The 20,425-nt window shown below is 37.1% G+C and overlaps 1 protein-coding gene across 6 annotated transcripts in view; it reads right to left on the bottom strand.

Annotated features, from left to right (window-relative positions):
* Positions 1-20,425, bottom strand: part of LOC124604429 (polypyrimidine tract-binding protein 1) — a 263,865-nt gene that overhangs the window by 47,254 nt on the left and 196,186 nt on the right. For 3 of the 6 annotated variants that reach the window (XM_047136477.1, XM_047136478.1, XM_047136480.1), the window contains exons 6-10: positions 20,112-20,163; positions 19,661-19,719; positions 16,892-17,162; positions 13,232-13,330; positions 5,006-5,142 (exon numbers count right to left, since the gene is read on the bottom strand). In XM_047136477.1, coding sequence (XP_046992433.1) covers positions 5,006-5,142; positions 13,232-13,330; positions 16,892-17,162; positions 19,661-19,719; positions 20,112-20,163 — 618 coding nt within the window. The remainder of the gene's footprint in view (positions 1-5,005; positions 5,143-13,231; positions 13,331-16,891; positions 17,163-19,660; positions 19,720-20,111; positions 20,164-20,425) is intronic. The other 3 variants (XM_047136479.1, XM_047136481.1, XM_047136482.1) reach the window with 3 other exon arrangements.

The raw sequence follows: 20,425 nt of genomic DNA, 5'->3' as shown, positions 1-20,425 counted from the left end.
AAAACAAGTTCAGTATAAAAGTAACCATGCAGCTAGCTGAATGTTACAGCTGCAAATAACACACTCTTGTTAAGCAAAAACTTGTTATTCTCCAGTAAGCAGTAAGTATTGTCGTGTACATTTTAAAACAAGAGGTTACAAAACAATACAGCTGTGATGGCCACTCTTGACATTAAAAAATTGGTAGAATATAAGCAATCACCACAAAACAATGGGCCAGAAATGCGTCTAATAGATTCAATTAACAGACCAATGACTTATGAAATAGATGTAATATTAACAGCCATGTGAATGTTGCATGTACCTAGTAAACTGAACACTTTAAGCAAACAAAACCGGGAATGCATAATGAACTCTATGGCCTACTGGTCAATGAATTCCTTATAAATATAATGAAACATGCGAAGTACTGTCTTTGCTATTTATCGGCATAGTAGTATTAATGCACTTATCTGGAAGTAAGATTTTTACCGTCAGAAAATCAATGCCAAGACTTTAAATACACTAAAGGTTGCAACTGCCACTACATGTTATGCCACAGACCAGGCAGTATAAACATTGTGCTATTACACATCCAAATGTGAGTATAAAATATTATATTTGGATGTATTTTACGGTCTTGTTGCTGAATTTGTTCCCACTAAAGAGATTTAAAGTTTAAATTACCCAATTTCTGAAACCATCTGTATTAAGGAAAGCAATTCTTCACAGTAATTATCCCCTCAAACAACAAAAATGCACAAAAAAAGGTTCATAATTAATTATGCCAGTAATTATGAAAGTGTTATAAAGAACAGAACATATTTTCTGGTCATGCCCTAATACACTGTGTGATATGCTAGAATGTTTCATTTGAAACCTACACATATTCTCGCTACAGATAATACGGCATTCTCAACAATACTAAACACCAAATAAAGTGTCACAGGAACAAAATGCCTGCAATTATCGAGAATTTACACTTTGATCATAAGGCAAGACGAGAGAAACTGAGAAGAAAGTAAATCTTTGAAGTAATAAATACTTTTCCTGGGAGGGGAAAGAAAGAAGATAGTTGCTGCAAAACTCTCATGCTATCAACATTTTATGGCTGCACCAGTGTTATACTGAACATTTGTTGCCTGCCGTCTAGCAGAAACCATATCTTGGCTTGTGGAACTCCTAGTTCCTTCCTCATGAAGTAGTGGTGGAGAGATTAGAGGATCTTAAAAAGGAACAACAGGTCACAGGATGAGAGGCACCCATCTATTGCAAGAATAAGATACGTCCCTCTCATCTTAGTGAGTGATTTGAGCGTTCCGTCTTTTATAAAATCTTCCTCAATCTATCCACCTCTTCTACTGGAGAGTTTCACATGCTAGGATAGCTATTTCCATAAGTGTATGGAATCAGTACTGTACATTTCGCTCCTTGAAGGTAAGTATTTGCCAGCACTTATGTGTCAAATAGTTTTAACGAAAAAGGCTCTCATACCTTTTTCTATCCACTTTTGCATAGGGAATACCCTAGTGCCTAACAATATCTTCCTTTCTGTCATAACCACTAGTTAAAGGGGGGCTTCACTCGAACAACATTCATTGTATTTGAATGTAGCCAACATCACTGGTGCCATATATATATACAGGGTGATGAAAAAGTCTGTATAAATTTGAAAACTTAATAAACCACGGAATAATGTAGATAAAGAGGTAAAAATTGACACACATGCTTGGAATGACATGGGGTTTTATTAGAACCAAAAAGAAACAAAGTTCACAAATGTCCGACAGTTCACAAATGTCGGACAGATGGTGCATGAAAGATCTCTTGCGCGCGTAGTTTGGTGATGATCGTGTGCTCAGCCGCCACTTTCGTCGTGCTTGGCCTCCTAGGTCCCCAGACCTCAGTCCATACGATTATTGTCTTTGGGGTTACCTGAAGTCACAAGTGTATTGTGATCAACCAACATCTCCAGGGATGCTGAAAGACAACATCCGACGCCAATGCCTCACCATAACTCCGGACATTCTTTACAGTGCTGTTCGCAACATTATTCCTCGACTACAGCTATTGTTGAGGAATGATGGTGGACATATTGAGCATTAAAACTTCCTGGCAGATTAAAACCGTGTGCCCGACCGAGACTCGAACTCAGGACCTTTGCCTTTCGCGGGCAAGTGCTCTACCATCTGAGCTACCGAAGCACGACTCGCGCCCGGTCCTCACAGCTTTACTTCTGCCAGTATCTCGTCTCCTACCTTCCAAACTTTGGATATTGAGCATTTCCTGTAAAGATCATCATCTTTGCTTTGTCTTACTTTGTTATGCTAATTATTGCTATTCTGATCAGGTGAAGTGCCATCTGTCTGACATTTTTTGAAATTTTATATTTTTTTGGTTCTAATAAAACCCCATGTCATTCCAAGCATGTGTGTCAATTTTTACCTCTCTATCTACATTATTCCGTGTTTTATTCAGTTTTCAAATTTATAGTGACTTTTTGATAACCCGGTACATCAACACCCTGTATTATGAGTACAACAATACTTTAAGCCTCTTGGGATATTTTCTTACTATTGTTTCAGCAGGAATTTTAACTGTATGTAACATACAATTAAAACTGATATGAAAAATTTAACTGCACTTGCATTTAATAGGATTGGTTTAGAAATAAGAATTTGGTCTTTTTACCGCCAATTATAGTATCCAATGACAAGTTGTTTGAATTACTTACAATTAAGAAAGTTAAAATTGGTTTTGGATGGATAGAGCTGCACGCCCGTATGCACACAATATCCACGTGAGTGTTCTGTACAGTACAGACCACGGCTACTTTTTCAACTCGCTATATCCTATCCCTTATGGGTGCCATTGGCAATGCACGAGTGAAGGTAAGACTGACAGAGCAGGGAAACTGATGTGATTCCATACCAACAAGTAAATAAGACCTTACAGAATGTCACCTCAGCAATCTTCAAAACTGTGCCAAAGAAGTACATTCCATACAAATATGCACACACACAGAATTCTAAGGAAATAATGTACTGTTCAATAACAATTACAGGCTTACGAGGGAAGCTGTGAACTCAACAAACCATTTCATTAAATTATAAATAACAAACTGACTATAGTACCAAAAACAAAAATTACAGAGAATTCAAAAGGCTATTTCTAGTGACTGATGTATCTACTGAAGCATGATCTATTTCCTTGTCACACTTTTCAAACTTACTTAACTGCCTAATATTTAACATTTTAACCTAGCTGACAAAATGGACACAAATACTCAAATAGAAATAAAACAATGTAAAAAACAATCTTTGCTTTAATCACACATTTTTTGAAGTCCAGATCCACAGCAGACGTACACCTGCCGGCAGCTGTCACAGGTGCACACACACATTTTTCTCCAAGAACGGATCCCTTACACTATTTGCTGTATAAGCTGACAGTAAATTGTACCAAAAAAATCTCCACCGCTTGCTATTATGTCAACATGCTTTAAGCATCAGGAGCACTCACTGCAAACACGTACGACTATAATGGGTGACCCGAAACAGATTTCTGCTGTTGTGAAGTACGAGCATGAAGAATTTTTGCGATGTATGATGAGAGAATTTAACAATTCCCCTTTAATAACAGTGAACAAAGAACGGATAGCTTCACTGCTGAAATCAAGTACAACAAAATACACCACGTGACTTGATTATAGCACCATTAACCCAAGCAGCCAGCCTGTGGCATTGTTCAAAGTAATGGAAAAAATATAAGAAACTTTCAGGAAAGGAATAATGATGTCAACCCCTACAGATTGCATCTGAATCAATCACACAGTGTAAGAGATTCCATTTATTCTACGATGCTAGTTCTGCAGAAAATGTTTCTTCAAACTTTGTTGGCAGCCAGAAGTTACGTAGAACATACAGCTCCTCATTTAACATATAATTGTATATTTTTCTCAATTTTCATATGCTCTGTAACAGCCACGGAAAATGAAGTCAGTTAATGAGCGCCTTTGTACTGAGAGTAAGACTCATAATTAATAATTACAAAAGGTTTAGATTCGTTTAGTATATTATTGAATCACATCAGTAAACTTTTGATCTGAAGTTCAGTATGTGATGAAATGTATCTTTTGTATGGTTCAGGCTGGAACACAGCCCACACAAATGCAACATCCGAGTTTAAGTGCCAGTCTCGGCAAATGATGTCAAGAAAAAAGATAAGAGGGTTGTAACAAAGTATACAGATTTCTTTTGTGATAATTTGAAATGTAATTTCTTGTGTGCAATGTCTTTGGGGGGGGGGGGGGGGGGCAGTGGAAAGAGAGGTACATTTAATAATTTGAAACCTGGAAGAAGAAGAAGAAGAAGAAGAAGAAGAAGAAGAAGTAGTAGTAGTAGTAGTAGTAGTACAAACTAGAGGAAGCTTCCACAGCTGGAATAACCAAACACATGTAGTGTAATTCTTACAGAACTACAACCTAAACACAGGGTGTTGCTTTTTTGTATTTTGTCTATGAACAAAGGCATTGCTTTTGAAATTTAAAAAAATCATCAAAACTTTATTGAACACAGTACTGAGTAAATAAGAAACTACCAATTAAGTTTACCTGTACATCCACGTTCTTCAAGACTTATTTGAAACTAAGTGAAGGCAACAATTCAACACACTGGAGGAAATTGTGTTAATGGGATCTTACAAAGTTGTGACAGTGCATAACAAATGTGAGTTATGAGATGCATAGTGAAATGATTATCAAACAAAATGTTCATATGTGCTTTTGCATTAATTTTAAACACTGTAATCATTGTGACTTATGATAATTATTTTCAGAACATCTAACTTCCTCTTAAACACAACAGTGAAAAAGGCAAATATGAACAAAACACTATGAGAATGCAGTTTATGACAACATGAGTGCAGGACAGAACAGTACAATTACTCAGGATGAGAGGGGAGGGGGAGGGGGGGGGGGGGGGGGGACGCTGTTTAAAGTTATTTTTGTAACTGTAATGAACTATACCTCTTCATTCAGATTGCTGACAAGCAGTACACATCCACCAGTATTTAGTGAGCCAGCCAAGCGAATTCCAGCGCCACCAAGAGCAGTGGTTGCTGCTGCACCAGCCATCTGGAAACCAGCTAGAGGCATCCCAGCTGCTGTAAAAAAGTTTATCTTAATCTAGATCCTTCTTGTACATATTTATTTACTGAGCTAGTGTAATTGTGGCTCTTGAATATTAATTACAAAAGTTCCTTGGGCCAGCGTAGTGCAGTTACAAGTACTAACTACTTGCAGATTATTACATTACTCACACCTTTAACATTTTTCAATAGGTTCCATAAACAAATCCGACACGTGTTTTCTTCGTTCAGTTTGATATTTTCTTCGAATGACCCAAGATTAACCAATAAAAGTACTAACTACTTATTAAGTGCTTTGAAACAATAAGTCAACAAAGCATAAATATAAAAGAACAAAAATTCTATAGCTGACCTATGACAATTCTCATCCATTTTTGCTAGATTAATGGGATGCTAATCCACAGGGGGGATTTATAGACATGCAATGAAAATTTATTGCTTTTCTCTGAAGACAATTACTCATAGCAATTCTTGTTTCTTAGATTTTGGCCATCTATGGACCACGTGAAGTAAATTTCCTTACTGGTTTTTTATCATTCCTGTATTTCTCTTCATTCTTTCAGTGTGCACTAACTTTTCTTTCACTTGTCAATACTGTGACGTGCTTTCTGACCTGTTCTTGAAACCCTTGAACTCGCTAATCCTATTTCAAAAAGTTTGCCGGTCTAGAATTTCTGCTTTCATAACACTGATTCCTGCGGAATCCTTTTTCACTACACTGAACCAACTGATCTGCATTTTGGCACTTTTGCTTCATTACTTCTTTTCATCCCAGCATCCCAGTACCTCCAATGCTTTTTGGACCAAATATTTTCCATAGCACCTTCCTTTCCTTTTTCCATAACTCTTTAATTTCTTGATTTTTGTTGAGAACTAAATACCATATTTACTCGAATCTAAGCCGCACTTTTTTACCGGTTTTTGTAATCCAAATAACCGCCTGCGGCTTATAATCGAATGCAAAGTAAGCGGAAGTTCTGAAAAATGTTGGTAGGTGCCGCCACAACCAACTTCTGATGTCGAATATATGCAGCTCTATAAAAGAGGTGGATGACAAGCTTTTTTTCTCCACCCCGAGTTTCGACCACTGCATATCCATACATTATCCAACAAAGTAAATACAAATTCCGTATTGTTCATCTTCGAATGTAGCAGTCTTTCAATGTACTACGAAAATCCGACTGGAAAGACTCTTTGGGATGTTTGTCAATATGGCCATCTCTACATTCTGAATTTTTTTCTACCTGCGACAAGAGATGCTTGGTAATAGGAACTTTTATGAATTTTGAATCACATGCAGTATTCTCTTCACCATAAGAATAGTACGAATGTAAAAATTTTACCATGTATTCCTTCGTGTTTCGTGCTATCTCATTTAAATCCTGTCTGCCTAATAAACTACGAAACTAGAGTGAGACAACAGCAAACGCGGAAGAATATACATATCATGTCATGTTTATATTCGTATGCTGAATAGTGATACAGTCAGAACTGAAGCACGGCAACTGACTAGATTTTAAAATGTAAGATGACTAATTTCTGTGCAGAATGTAATGTACTAAAGAGACGCCTGCAAAGATTTTCAAATGGAGAAAAACTTTCGCTAAACTTTCATTCAGAACATCTATCATACGCGGTCTATTATTTGGTTCTTGTTGATCTGTATCAAAGAAAGCAGCAGTGTAAGTAACAACAAACAGCAGTCTCTTGCCATTGTTTTGCTAATGAGACAATTCCTCTCTCACTTTTTAATTGTAAGCGGCGATAGCGCACACAAAAGCAAACCATGCCGCGAACGGCGACAGGTTGTAAACACTCATCATCAGAATGCGACAAACAATGCACGACACAGTACAATAATGCATTTTGAGCTTAGAGTGACGGAAACACCTATAAAAAAGAGAATGGCACTTACCAGATAAAAAAAAATAAGCAATCAATTCAAACCAGATGAAGTATGTGAAAAATGAAGTATACCCGTATAAATAAGGACGGAGCGCCTGACGCAAGCAATGATAACCTGGTAAAGCTCAAATGCTAAGCTCACCACACGAACCAAACTACTGTAGCTGTATCGTCATTCATTGGACCTAAATTGTGTCTCATATTACAATGGATCAACTTTGTTTCGGTTTGGAGGTGCGGTCTAAAACTTCTCTCTCCCCCTAGAATTTCGAGTCTCAAATTTTAGGTGCAGCTTAGATTCGGGAAATTTTTTTTCCTTGATTTCGAGTCTCATTTTTCAGGTGCGGCCTAGATTCGAGTAAATACGGTATTCTACTGTATAAAGGCACAGCAGTTGTATGGCTGTTTTGATGTTGGCTTTTTGTTTTTACTGAGGGTTATTTTTATTTTAAATGTCTTCATTAACTGATAAGCCATTTTCATTTTCTGGGCTCTATTTTTGTTCGGTTCTTTATCTAGAGTATTCATATGTATTATTTCCCTTAGTTACTCTACCGTAGCTTGCGCTTAGAAATTCTAGTTCATTTTTAATATTCATTATGAATTCTGTGTTCTTGAAAGACATTTATACTTCAGTCTTTTCTGCCAACTCTTTCAACAGGTTGACTTGCACAGCTGCCATATTGTTTCTGAGAAACTACTGCTGAATCATCTGCGCAGGCTGGACATGGAAGTGACTGTCCAGATTTTATATCCTAATCTGTTTTCTTAATGTCTAAGATTTCATTCTTTATCTTTTCAAAAATGCAGTTGACGTGGAAAGGGTTGATACCATCACCTTCCCTTACACTACTTTTATTTCAGATGGTTGTGAAATTTCTCGCTAGAATTTTATCTTGCACTTTGTTTCCGTCGCTGTTTCTTTAATTATTACCTAAGTTTTCTTCTGTGCCAAATTCTTCCAGTATACTGAAGAGTGTTTCTCTGTCTACGGAGTCTTATGGTTTCTTGATGTCTGTTAAGGTTTATAACAAATTCTTGTTTGTTGGACAAGTTACTGATGATCAGTTTTAAATTCCTTATCTGTTCTATGCAGCACCAACCTTTTCTGAAATACCATTGGTGGTAAATGAGATGATACTCTGAGGATTTTGTATGTAATAGCCACTAGATATTCCTCTACAGTTCTTACCACCTGCCATATTTCCTTTCTTGTGCAACAATATAGGAGAGCAGACACCCTCTATTCTACAACTGAATCCTTGGTATTTCCAAGCGATTTTACTCTGAATTTCAGAGTAACTTGGTGGTTTTGAATTATGAAAAACATTTTCAGGTTCTACTTTTTGAAAAGATATAACTGGTTTCTCACAATTCAAGAGTGTCTTCGCACTTTTCTTTGTTCTTAGAGGTTGGCTCACCATTGTCTCAAAGCATGGACTTTATCTTTTTCCATCACCTCCATCCCCCATTCCCCTTCCCTTTGTCCATTTGCTCTTCCCCCTCACTCTCTGACTTTGGTTGCTGTTTACTGGTACTGCAAATGAGACTTCGATTGGGAAATAAAGCCACTTTAAATGAATGTGTTTATTCATTGTGGCCATTATTATAAGGGGTACACGAGGGAAGTTAACAGTAGTTCCTAGAAAGAAAACTAATCCGCATATTTTCAAAGCACAGTTTTTCTTTCTCGCAGTCAATTTCAACAAAATGTTTGAATGATAGCACAAAATTGAGTAACAAATGAATGAAAATCAATCATGAACTGGGATTTTTAGTGATGACATTTACCCTTTATGTTCTACATGTATACTTCCGTACCACACACAAATTTAACAAATATGTAGCCTATGTCCATCTGAACATTACTGTATCATGTAAAAAATTGAACTAAATAGGTCATGAACTTTGAAATTTTTGGTAACTTAAAACTGCAACTTGAAATGGTTGCACAGATTGTGAAGATGTTCTGGCATCTAATCCAACATCAAGCAGGAGAGACTTTTCAAAACTTTCTCTTTAAGGGTACAAAAATTTTCTGACGTTTAATTTCTTTGATATACAAATTCCAAATAATCAATTTCTTTCCTTGTAGAATATCATCTTTTCCATGCTCTTAATCTTTTCTCTAGTGCATCTTCACAATTTTTGATTCTACCATCCAGGTTTCTTGTATTGACACAGGGTATTCAGAATGTTATGACTGATTGTTGTTAGTGCTGTTTGTGTTCTCCAGAACACTCCACTCTGCTGTGTCTCCTGAAGCGACTGAGGATTCCCCTTTCACGACTCCTCCTACAGTAATTCCTTCCCGACACAATTCCATCGTATATTCGAAAGTTACTTGAAATTCAAAAAGATGAAGATTTTTCGTTCCAGTCTTGAAACTGGAATTGGAAGTCCAAAGTTACAGGCCAACTACTTACAATAATTTTTGTTGCTCTCTCCCACTCCTTTTCAGAAATATATCCAACAAAAGCAGCTAGCTCCAAATGTAGAAAAATTTATTAACGCTGATGAACAGATAAAAAAAAAGTCCTGCAATGTTCGAATACAGTATCGGTGGTGTGCTGGCCGACAGACACATCAATTAAGTATCTACATGTAGTCTTACAAAGTAATATGAAACTAAACAAGCACCTAATAAAAGTAGTAAGCAAGAGTAATGGTCATCAATTTTGGATTATTGGGTGAAATTTGGGAAAGTGTAGCTCATCTATACAGGTGACTACATACAGATCATTAGTTCAACCCATTCCTGAATATTGGTCAAGTGCTTGGGACCCCCACCATGTCATGTTAAAGGAAGCCATCAAAGCAATTCATAAGTGTGCCACTACATTTGTTACTCGCTCCTTTGATCAACATGCGAGTGTTATGGAAACGCTTTGTGAACTACACTGGGAATCTCTGAATGGATGAAGACATTATTTTAACAAAAGGAGTCTTGAGAAAGTTTATAAAACCAGGCTTCGTGGCGACTGTAGAATGACTCTACTGCTGCCAACATACATTTCGCCTAACAATTGTGAAGGCATGGTAAAAGAAATTAGGATTGAGCGCACATAACCAGTAGTTTTCCCTCACTCCATTTATGAGTGCACTAGGAAAGGAAATGAAAAGTAGTGGTACATGGTGTTCTCCACCATACAGCACACAGCAGCTTACAGAATATATTTGTAGACGTCAAAATTATTCTCTAAAAAGTAACAAATGGATTGCTAAACTGTATATGTAGTTTAATTTAAATTTATGTTCAACGATTACGTAAATTTTCTGATTTAATTATACAAATCAACCCCAACATAGTAATTTTACAGTTAAAAACATAAATTAAGAGTTGAATATGAACACAACCAACAAGTTTTATCTGTACAAAACTAGGATACCTACCTCTTGAAAATATTTAAGCAATACAGTTTGAGAGAAAGAGGAAGGGGAGTGGAGGTGGGAATGGGGGGAATGCAGGCAGTCAGATTCTACACGCAAGTGTATACCCTCAAGATATTTACATACAGTAGTTTCTTTGTGTTCATTTTGCATCTAATCCAGTTCTCCGTAACATTCACACATCAATTGCCTGGGGTCTGCCATTCTTCAGCAATTTTAAGTATTTGCCTATTAATTCTTGTTTTACCGATGCATAACTTGTCTCATCACCATCTTATACGGGTTGATAGCTAGTCCCTTTCCGTGGATGTTCCCTTTTCAAGCAGTTTATACTAGCAGTTTAAGTGTCCTACATACCAAATTCACTATACTACATAAGTAATGTTCACTCTTAAGCACTTTTCATAACTGCCCCTACAATCCCACTGCAAGAATAAAGTTTTCTATCTCGGAACTGAAAAAACTGACAAAGGCAGTCTTTATCTATGCATCTTAGCATCCTTCACCGAGTCACTGTTTCAAATGTAGGAAGACTTAATAGCCACTGCTTGCGAGGTCAGGATAATAAGGCGAGTGGTCGTAAAGTTCCCGAAGAGCTGAATCTTACCCCTGGTACAGGAAACGGCGCCCAAATACACAATGTCATGGTGGTCTATGCACAGACATTTTCCTACGTTGCTGGCTTTGGATGGTGCATCTCAGTTTGGAATCAAAATTCCACTGGAATCATTGTCACAAGGACAACCTCAAACTTCCTTCTACAATAGAGTTTATTTTCACTACTTGTAAGTTTTGTATTCTGGCACCAAGAAACGCCTCTATCAATACCTACCACACACACACACACACACACACACACACACATACACACACACACACACACACCTAATCACAATGCAGTTACTCACAGTAACTGTTTCCAACTGTCAAGAATATTTTAAAAATAAAAGCAGTTATGTGGATCTGAGCTGTGATGATTTTTGGGAAAGATATTTATTAGTAAGTATGGTTGCAAACTATTGAGGGATCGTGACTACAACATTTGCTTCCAAATGCTGCTAATATTTAAAATTTTGCAACATCAGCACAGCACAAAGTAAAACTTCCAGAAAGCTGTAGAAGAAAGTTTACTGACAAATAATATCTGGAAATTACTATAGTCAAGGTGGTATAATTAGACCCTCGACATTCTCAGTACTGTGAATGGCTGCAGGCAAAAACAATAGCTGCCTACACTGTGGCATCACCACAGAGCCTTTTACAAAATCTTATTACATTATTGTTTGAGGTTGCTGTGCGAAGCTGCCACATCCAGCCCACATCAGCTGCCGAGACCAACTGAAGTATTGTCACCACACTGAATATCAGCTCTTTATGTTCCATCAAGTATTCAGACTGCTTGACATGGTGACGTTCTTTTCACGAAACACCAGTTTTAAGCAACTGCAATTCAAATGTATGCATGGGTGAAGAGGAAAGACTGTTCAAAGGAAATCCAAAATAACTTTTCAAACATTCGAAGAACCTTTAATTTTATTAATAACTTACTGAATATTTTTGTTACTTTGTTGCCAATGTTTGCAACAACGATTCCAATCACATTGCTGAATCCATATCTAATAATGCAAGATCTATAGCAACCGTCAACTTTAAAACCAAGAATAATCCATAAATGTAAGTTATGATTAACTAACAGAGCAATGATACACAACAGCAAAATAATCTTTTTATTCAGCTTATCAGAATTAACAGAAATAAACCAGTTCCTTCCCATATAGTAGCAGGAACCCAACTGCTGTTACTTAAGTTTCGAATTTTCTTTCCCTTTCTTTGGTTCTTTCTGAAAAGGCATTTGACACAACCTCTCAAAATTCACTTTCTGACTGCAATTTCACAAACCCTTTAGTGAATGTTCTTTTCAATTTGTACACACAATATTTTTTATAAACTATTACAAGCAACATTCATTACTAATTTTGGTTATATCAATGTGAAAATAAACTTTTTTTGGTATGAGACCTACACCAATGAAATCGTGAATTATGTTGGAAGTGTTGTACAACAGTCAACCGATCACCATTTTTGTGAGCTCAAAAACGAAGTGTCTAGTTTATTCCGTAGTTGCCATCATATGCACATAGCTCTTACGTTTTGTTCCATGTGAAATTATTTTTGCCGTTTTAAATGAAGTTGTCTGCTTTTTTCCAGAAATGTAAATATTCCCTAGAAGGAATGTGTAATTCAATGAACTGAATCCATCAAAATTGATACATTATCATGCAACAATGATTGAACAACCAAAATCCAGAAAAAGGAAGGGAAGAGAAGAGAAGAGAAGAGCAACCTGAAGAGAACTGAATCAACATAATGGCATTAGGCATTGGAGGCACACAGAACACTTCTTAAAGTGGAAAAAAAAGAAACTGATATAGGATGTCAGCTGTCCCCAAACATGACGTGCAGGAACACACAACCCTCTGCATATGACAAAATTTTGTCCCATATCTCACTGGGACAAATTAAAAGCAAGTATATGTCAACAAAAAAAAAAAAAAAAAAAAAAGCAATCACTTTAAGCCAGTTCCTCAAAAACAATTACAAACAAAAACCAATGCAGTAGTGTTGCTGCAACAGGGAAAAAGCCTTTAGGCATGTTGCTGCCTGAACCAAATGTGAACCCACATCCAACATTACTGACTTATTGCAGGAGCAGCCACCACCAGCTAGTTTTATGTGCCTCCTGGTGATAGAACAGGAGAGAGAAAGAGACAGAGAAAGACAGAGAGAAGACAGGCCAGCTGGTTCGTACCTCCCAGACCTCCAACTGCGGAGTTGCCATACGGCGAGGTAAGCGGTGAGCCAAGACCATGCATGGCTGCAAATGGTGAAGCCAGGACACCTGGAGCACCTGACAGCAACGGGGCAGGGAAAAACACATTTCATTTGTCATATTTAACACACATTAAAAAAAAAACACTAGACACCTTACATATAAAAGGTCGGAAGACAATTTTCTTAAATGCAGTGAACTGCCAAAAACCCCTGAAAGACTGAACAAAAGAAAATTCTAAATTACTAATGTTACATTTTAAAATGAGATATGAGGCACTAGCTTCACAGGAGTAGCAATAAATAAGAAATTTTGAAATTAATGAACTGTAATGAATACATGCCAAAGGTGGCCACATTTTATACATACACAATAAAGCAGACAATTTACAAACTGTAGACACCAAGACTGATGGAATAATATTTCAAGCTATAATAGTTGTTGCAGTGTTAAAAGGAAGAACCAAAAGTGTCCTATAATATGGAAGCATCCATGAAAATTTTAAGCAACTCTGTTATTACCAAAATTGGTGCCAACACACATAAAATGTTAACAGCAATGACCCCTTCTTTTCCCATACTTTCCAAAACTGAACTGACTCTTCCTACTATTTCTTTATTGAGATACAGGTAAAAACTTTGACAACTTTAAAGCCAAACACCCCATTTTTGGGACTTACCCTTTCCCTCCACTTAAGTTTCCAGTATAGTTGCTTTGGAATAACAGGGATGTGGGATATTCTAGGTGTCTGTGTATGGCTAACTGGTACATACAAAGGCTTGATGCATGAGTAGGAGATGTTCAAGGGAGGCATTATTATAGCCACTGAATCACATCTGGACTGTTACGAGCAAAAATGTAATTATGTTCATTATTTAGTTGATAACCTTTTGTCCTGATTGTGAAGTGTAAGGCATTTGGTTGTAAATATAAGAACTATAAATGAATAGTTTTTTTTTTTTTTTTTTAATTATTTCACATTGTATTAAAGTCTTTCGTTTATTTGAAGCTTAACCATAAGTTTATAGCCTCTCAACGTTGTAAGAGCAAAAAGGAGAAAACAGATTAACATTCAGCTATTCATCTATACACCCATGCGAACTTTTACAGCTATTTAAGAGAGTGGTATTTCCTTACATGTATCTAAGTTTTTAAACACTTAGAATTTCTTCCGAGATATGGGCATGTTATCTTCCAGTGCATTCAGAATAAAAGAACTGGAGAGGTCTAGGAAAAGGGTTGATTTTGGCAAAGTCATCCAGAGCCTGGAGTCAGAGGAAACTTACGGCATGGGATGAAAAGGATAGAGTCTTTCCTTCTCTACCCTTTTGTTCCTGGACCTCTCCATTCCTTTACCTTCACAGTCTTCCTTCCCCCTTCAACCCTTCTGCCTGAAGAAGGTGCCACTGGCTCCAAAAGCTTCCCTAATTACAACCTTCCTCTATGTGTGTGTTCTGCCACTGCTTGGTGAGAAGATTTTTATATTCAGATGGAGAATGACATATATAAACTAACACTGCCTGACTACATAGACAATTATGCATTTTAAGCTAGCTCCATCTAGAGCTCTTGCAAAATAATGTGACATTTGCAGAAATGAATTGTCTTCCCAAGTGCTGAGCGAGTCCAGCTCATTGTTCCAAAGGGGTGGCCATTTGAGTTGCCTGTCGCCTGGTGACCCGCACACTTTGAGAATTCATGTTACTGTATCATCACTACCTAGAACGGCACCATGGCCTGTATGAAACGTACATGCAGGAATGTTCTTTACAATCAGGCATGTTCTTATATGCAAAGTCATTAAATTAATGCCAGAAAAGTGACAAACTGAACTCTAGTGGCAAACTTGACTTTGAACATCTCTATTAGCCCAACTATTGGTCATGCTGATATATGCTGTTAACACAATCATTTGCCAATTTGTTAGCTATAGCTTACAGGTTATGTGCTACATGCATTTATGCGCAGGATTGAGGTATTCACTGCATATCCCACACCACACAGACTTCGATTGTGTCGCCACTGGACACATTTTAACCTTTTATGAAAATTATAATATATTCGTTCATTATGAATTTACTTCCTCCACTCTGCACAGCACACAAGGCCAACATCTAGTAAAGACTAAAACAGTAAATTCTGCAAAATCTGAATACTAAATCAAAAGCTAAGTCCTATTTTTTGGTCCAACAACTACCTGGGCAAAACACAATGAACATGGGTTAAAAAATGCTAAGGAAATTTATGGATGTTACATGAAAGTGCTAGTAATATGGAAACACTTTACACACTATGAATAACACAAAATGCAAACTGCTAAATACCATGTTTTCTTTGACAGTTAATGAAATATGATAATAGTTCTCAACCAATATAATTAGCATTAATATATATTTTTGAGTAGCTATGAACTTAAGTACATTTAGACCATTTAAGTAGCCATTTCTGGAAGAATTACAAAATTTAATGTTTATAATTATCAACCGACACATAATTTGTCGTAAGTTTGCGAGATCCAATAGAAACTTGGTTCAAAAAGTGTGTGTGTGTGTGTGTGTGTGTGTGTGTGTGTGTGTGTGTGTGTGTGTGTACATTCTAGCAGGAAGGAGTTGGGGAGTGGGTGGGGATGGGGGTGGGGGGAGGGGTGGGTGGGGGGTGGGGTTGGGGGGGAAGGTACCTGTATCACTGAACAATTAACCTTGGGTAGAGTCACTTGGTGCCGGTTGCAAGCTGACTAATGAACTACTTCCATGGGGAACAAAAATTTGACTTTCTGAATTTCATATGATTACCAAGTCCATCTAAAATTGTGTCATAATCCACTCATTATGAGGTATAATTCTATGCTGAAGGTTTAACCCAAGAAGACAATATTACAGTTTGAAACTGTATTTGTGTTAAGAGGCAATATAGCTTGCAGCACACACATACTCTATGCTATATTCATCCAGTATACTGACTCTCAATGAACTTTGCATATAATTTCAAACCCTTTATAAATCATCTTTGGTTTAAATTCTTTCCATTGAGTATCTGACATATTAAATCACTTTCAAAGTAATCAAACATTTTAAGCAGTTTATACAAGGGAGTTCAATTTCGTAAAGAATCAGAGCGTGGTGGATTTACTGGTTTTTTCTATGACACTTTCCGAAAAAGTGAGTACACATCACCAAGGAAACTGAGATGGACAAAGTACACCAGTCAAAATATTTATGTCAAAATTACTTGTGCCCAAGGTCAAATGAATGCCACACAGCGAAAATTTTACATATTTTTATTGTTACCAACGAACACTTTATTATCAATTATTAACATGTTGAGACACACAGGAACATACCAAGTTGATTGCAGTTTTAGTTTTACTTCCATGTGCTTTTGTTTTCATTTCAAAGTATGCAGGCTTTGAGGGAAATGGGTAATAGCTTTTTATTATTAGCAGCAACAACTGCGTAAGTACTTGTAATTATCTGTGTATCTGGCAAATTGACTGCCACTTGAGCTTTTTTTTTCTTATAAACCAAACAAATGTGTTATCAAAAGTAAGCATTGTTGATTCTAAGTAGGATCAAAAGCTATCATTACATTACAAAAACCATCAAATAATGTCTACATCTACAAACAAGGGTAATATTTTACCTGGTGGAGGGAGACGGGCAGCAGCTGCTGTAGCTGAATCTTGACCAATTCCACGATGGCGAGCTCCACCAGCACCGCCTAGAAGTAGCTGTGGCAACAGCTCACCACCCAAAGCCAGTGTTGCATCAAGGCCAGGATCTCCAGTAGGTAAGCTTGGATTAGTGTAGTCACGACTCTTGTCATTGTTGTACTTCACATTTAAACTTGTTAGCTTCGAGTATTCAATCCGAAGAGTGCAGCATGAGTTGTAGATGTTCTGACCATCCAAAGACTGATAAAAATAAGAAGTCGTTTATATAACCATTGACAGTGTTTACCTCAAGCAATGACACATTAGTATCAGTTATAATGTCACAATTGCAAGTTAGAGCAAATTTAAACACGACTGGATTAGTTGATATCACAGTGGAAAGTTGACAATTTTCCAATATGTTTAATAAGCTACTTTATGACAAATTTTATGTTAAAAAATGCAGTTTTTCGTGGCCATATTCCAATCTAGTACCTAGTAATGACCAGATAACTGCTTGTTTCCATCCGAAATGTCATATTCAATTTGTGTTTACTAAACATTACTCTGAAATATGGACGAGATGCTTAGAAGAGGCAAATGGAAATAATGATAATGGGAAGTATGTAACTATCATAACTACATAGATTTCTGCAGCCAGTGTCATAGTGACTAAAATTCTACAGAGTGAAGTACTGCATCATTGTATGAAATACTTTAGTTACAAACTGAAAAACCTACATTTCGACCTTATCACCATGGCCTTCCTCAGGACACTATTGTTCTTGGAGAAGGACAGGTGCTTCCATTTATTGGAGACAGACAGTGTCAATACGTCTTAATTGCGAATCTCTGTTGGCAGTGAACATAGTAGGCTAGTCAGAAGACAGAAGGAAAGGAAAGAGGCTATTTGAGAGCTAGACAGCTTGTCAGTATTTGGCGACAGTCTGCAAATCTGCACATCGTTTCTGGTGAGCATATTTTCTTCCTCGTGAGAGTGGAAAAAATACAATGACAAGCCCTCCCATAGCTGTTTGTTCAGGCTGTTGTATATGTGCCCAGTCAGGCTTCTGAGTTGCACCTGCTCACAGCCCATTGGACAAAGAGAGCCAACAGCCACAATGCCTCTTTACTTCTGTATGCATCCTCTTTGGTTTGAAGCTGGCACAGTACTTACAGTAGAATATCTTTGGCTTCCCTCTGACAACCATGCCTCCATCCTTGCTACCCTCCCTGTTTTCCTTTCCCTGTTGCTTCATAACCTGGGTTGTGAGTAACTGAATCTACTTTCCCTTCTTCCCTTTCTTTCCCCTCTCTCCTCCCTGATGAAGGAACATTTGTTCCGAAAGCTAGGAACGTAAATTTTCGGTTCTGTTTTTTTGTGTATCTATCGGCTGTACTGAGCTGAGGTAGATAATGGCCAGCCCCTCTATCTCTTTGTTAGTATTTGTTTCACGTCTTTATATGAGATTTTCCATTAATCTTTTATATACTACGTTTAGTACTGCTTGTGTTGCTGATAAGTTCAACACATGGTACTCCAGTAAGCACACAGGAACACTCGCATATTCAAATGCAACATTGTGTCAAAATTTCAAAGCAATTTATGACAAACTATTGAGATGTAATTTCTTGAACAAACAAAAATATTCATTTTTATTTATATGGACATAACTAACAGCCAAGATTTACTGACAAGCTTCTGACACATGCCGTATTTAACAGTTTTATGACTTGTGTGCTACGTATCTGTAGCAGTGTCAGTGGTCACCGTCCATTCACGTCCCAACAGCAATTTTACTGAATTCCCTGACCTTCCCCAGCCGTGTGCAAATAAGAAGGTGGCTGCGTGATGTGCAGAGGGAGAAGAATACTTTGCAGCATCACCGATGTGTCCTCTGCATCAAGCGGGGAGGACCTGCTTCTGTCTTTTCCTAGAACAGTTTATAGGCTCATAAAACTACCGTTTTAGATGCTTAATGAAACCGTTGTGTTTGCTTTATGCCACTAATAATGAACACTACATTGGCAAAGTACTTTCACCGTACATAACTAACATGAAAATTAATACTAAATGCTCTGCACGCACCCCGAAGCATACATTACAGGCAGGTGCAGCAGAAAGATACTGTTGTCAGGGCACTAGTGTATTTTGCTGCTCCCTGCCACCAATCATCATTCCACCACCTCCTTTGATCCCTCGACTGTAACAAATATTCTTTTCAAACATATTATTCCCTTGGGCCTTTCTGTGTATGTGTCAAAATATAATTCAAGGTAAATTACATTATTTATTATTTCTGAAGACAATACTCTTGCTATGTGTCTAAAGTACTCAGTAATTCATATTAACGGGATTGTTTTTTCAATTATCAAAGCTCAGAAAAATCTGTTCTTTGACAAATTGTACTTTTGACAGAGATCAAAAAATCTTTCAAATGGCTCTCAGCATCATGGCACTTAACATCTGAGGTCATCAGTCCCCTAGACTTAGAACCACTTAAACTTAACTAACCTACGGACATCACACACATCCATGTCCGAGGCAGAATTCGAACCTGCAACCATAGCAGCAGTGCGTTTCCGGACTTAAGCGCCTAGAACCACTCTGCCACAGCGGCTGGTGACACAGATCATTAATGAGGAGGAGAAAACAGACTATGAAAAACAAACTTGTCAGTCTACAGCATGGAATGGGCATGCTCCTTCAACATTGCTTAAATGTTGCTTTATAGAATAAAATCACGCATCACACTCACCAGCTTGGCAGCTTGAGCTGTGATTACATCTGGATACTGAATCAAAGCTTGGAACGTATCTGAAAGGTAAGAGGAATTTTATTACAATCACACCTTACCCGAAGTTTTATACACCTCTGTCCTACAATCCTGAGAAAAACTATAAACATCTCGATGTAAAGAATTATTATTTACAATCCACACACTAATTGCAATATTTCTGTATAATGCATACAACCGTATAAAATGAAATTAAGTCTCTTGCAAACAAACCTTATTCTTATATTTGATGTTCATAGATTAAAAAAGATGTTGAACACTAACTAAAGTTATATTCATTGTGACGTCAGCTAGTGAAGTGACAATATTTTGTGACATGCAGAAAACACACTATACAAATAACCAATATAATAGGTGGTCAGTATATATTAATATCTATGTCTTACCCATAAACTACTATATAAATGCTTACTGTTTTTGGTGAAAGTGACGATCTTCAAAACCTTGCCAAATCTCGTGAAAATCTGGAACAAAATATTTTTGTGTAAATAAAAAGTGCTTTCTGAGCTTAACTATAGTCTGCGTATTACGAGGTTTTTCAAGAAGTACAACAACAACAACAACAACAACAACAACAACAACAACAACAACACAGACTTCAGGGTAGATTTGCTGTCTACAACACAAATAATGCACTGACAAAGCAGGGTACTTAGATTCATTATACTGTTTTTGTTTGTGGGTGACACAAAAAACAAATTCAAAAAAATGTATCTTTATGGCTGC

This window comes from Schistocerca americana, chromosome 1 (assembly GCF_021461395.2).
Source record: "Schistocerca americana isolate TAMUIC-IGC-003095 chromosome 1, iqSchAmer2.1, whole genome shotgun sequence".
In the NCBI taxonomy this organism is placed as follows: domain Eukaryota; kingdom Metazoa; phylum Arthropoda; class Insecta; order Orthoptera; family Acrididae; genus Schistocerca; species Schistocerca americana.
Note: the sequence above shows the minus strand (reverse complement) of the source record. Positions and strands in the feature narration are given on the sequence as shown.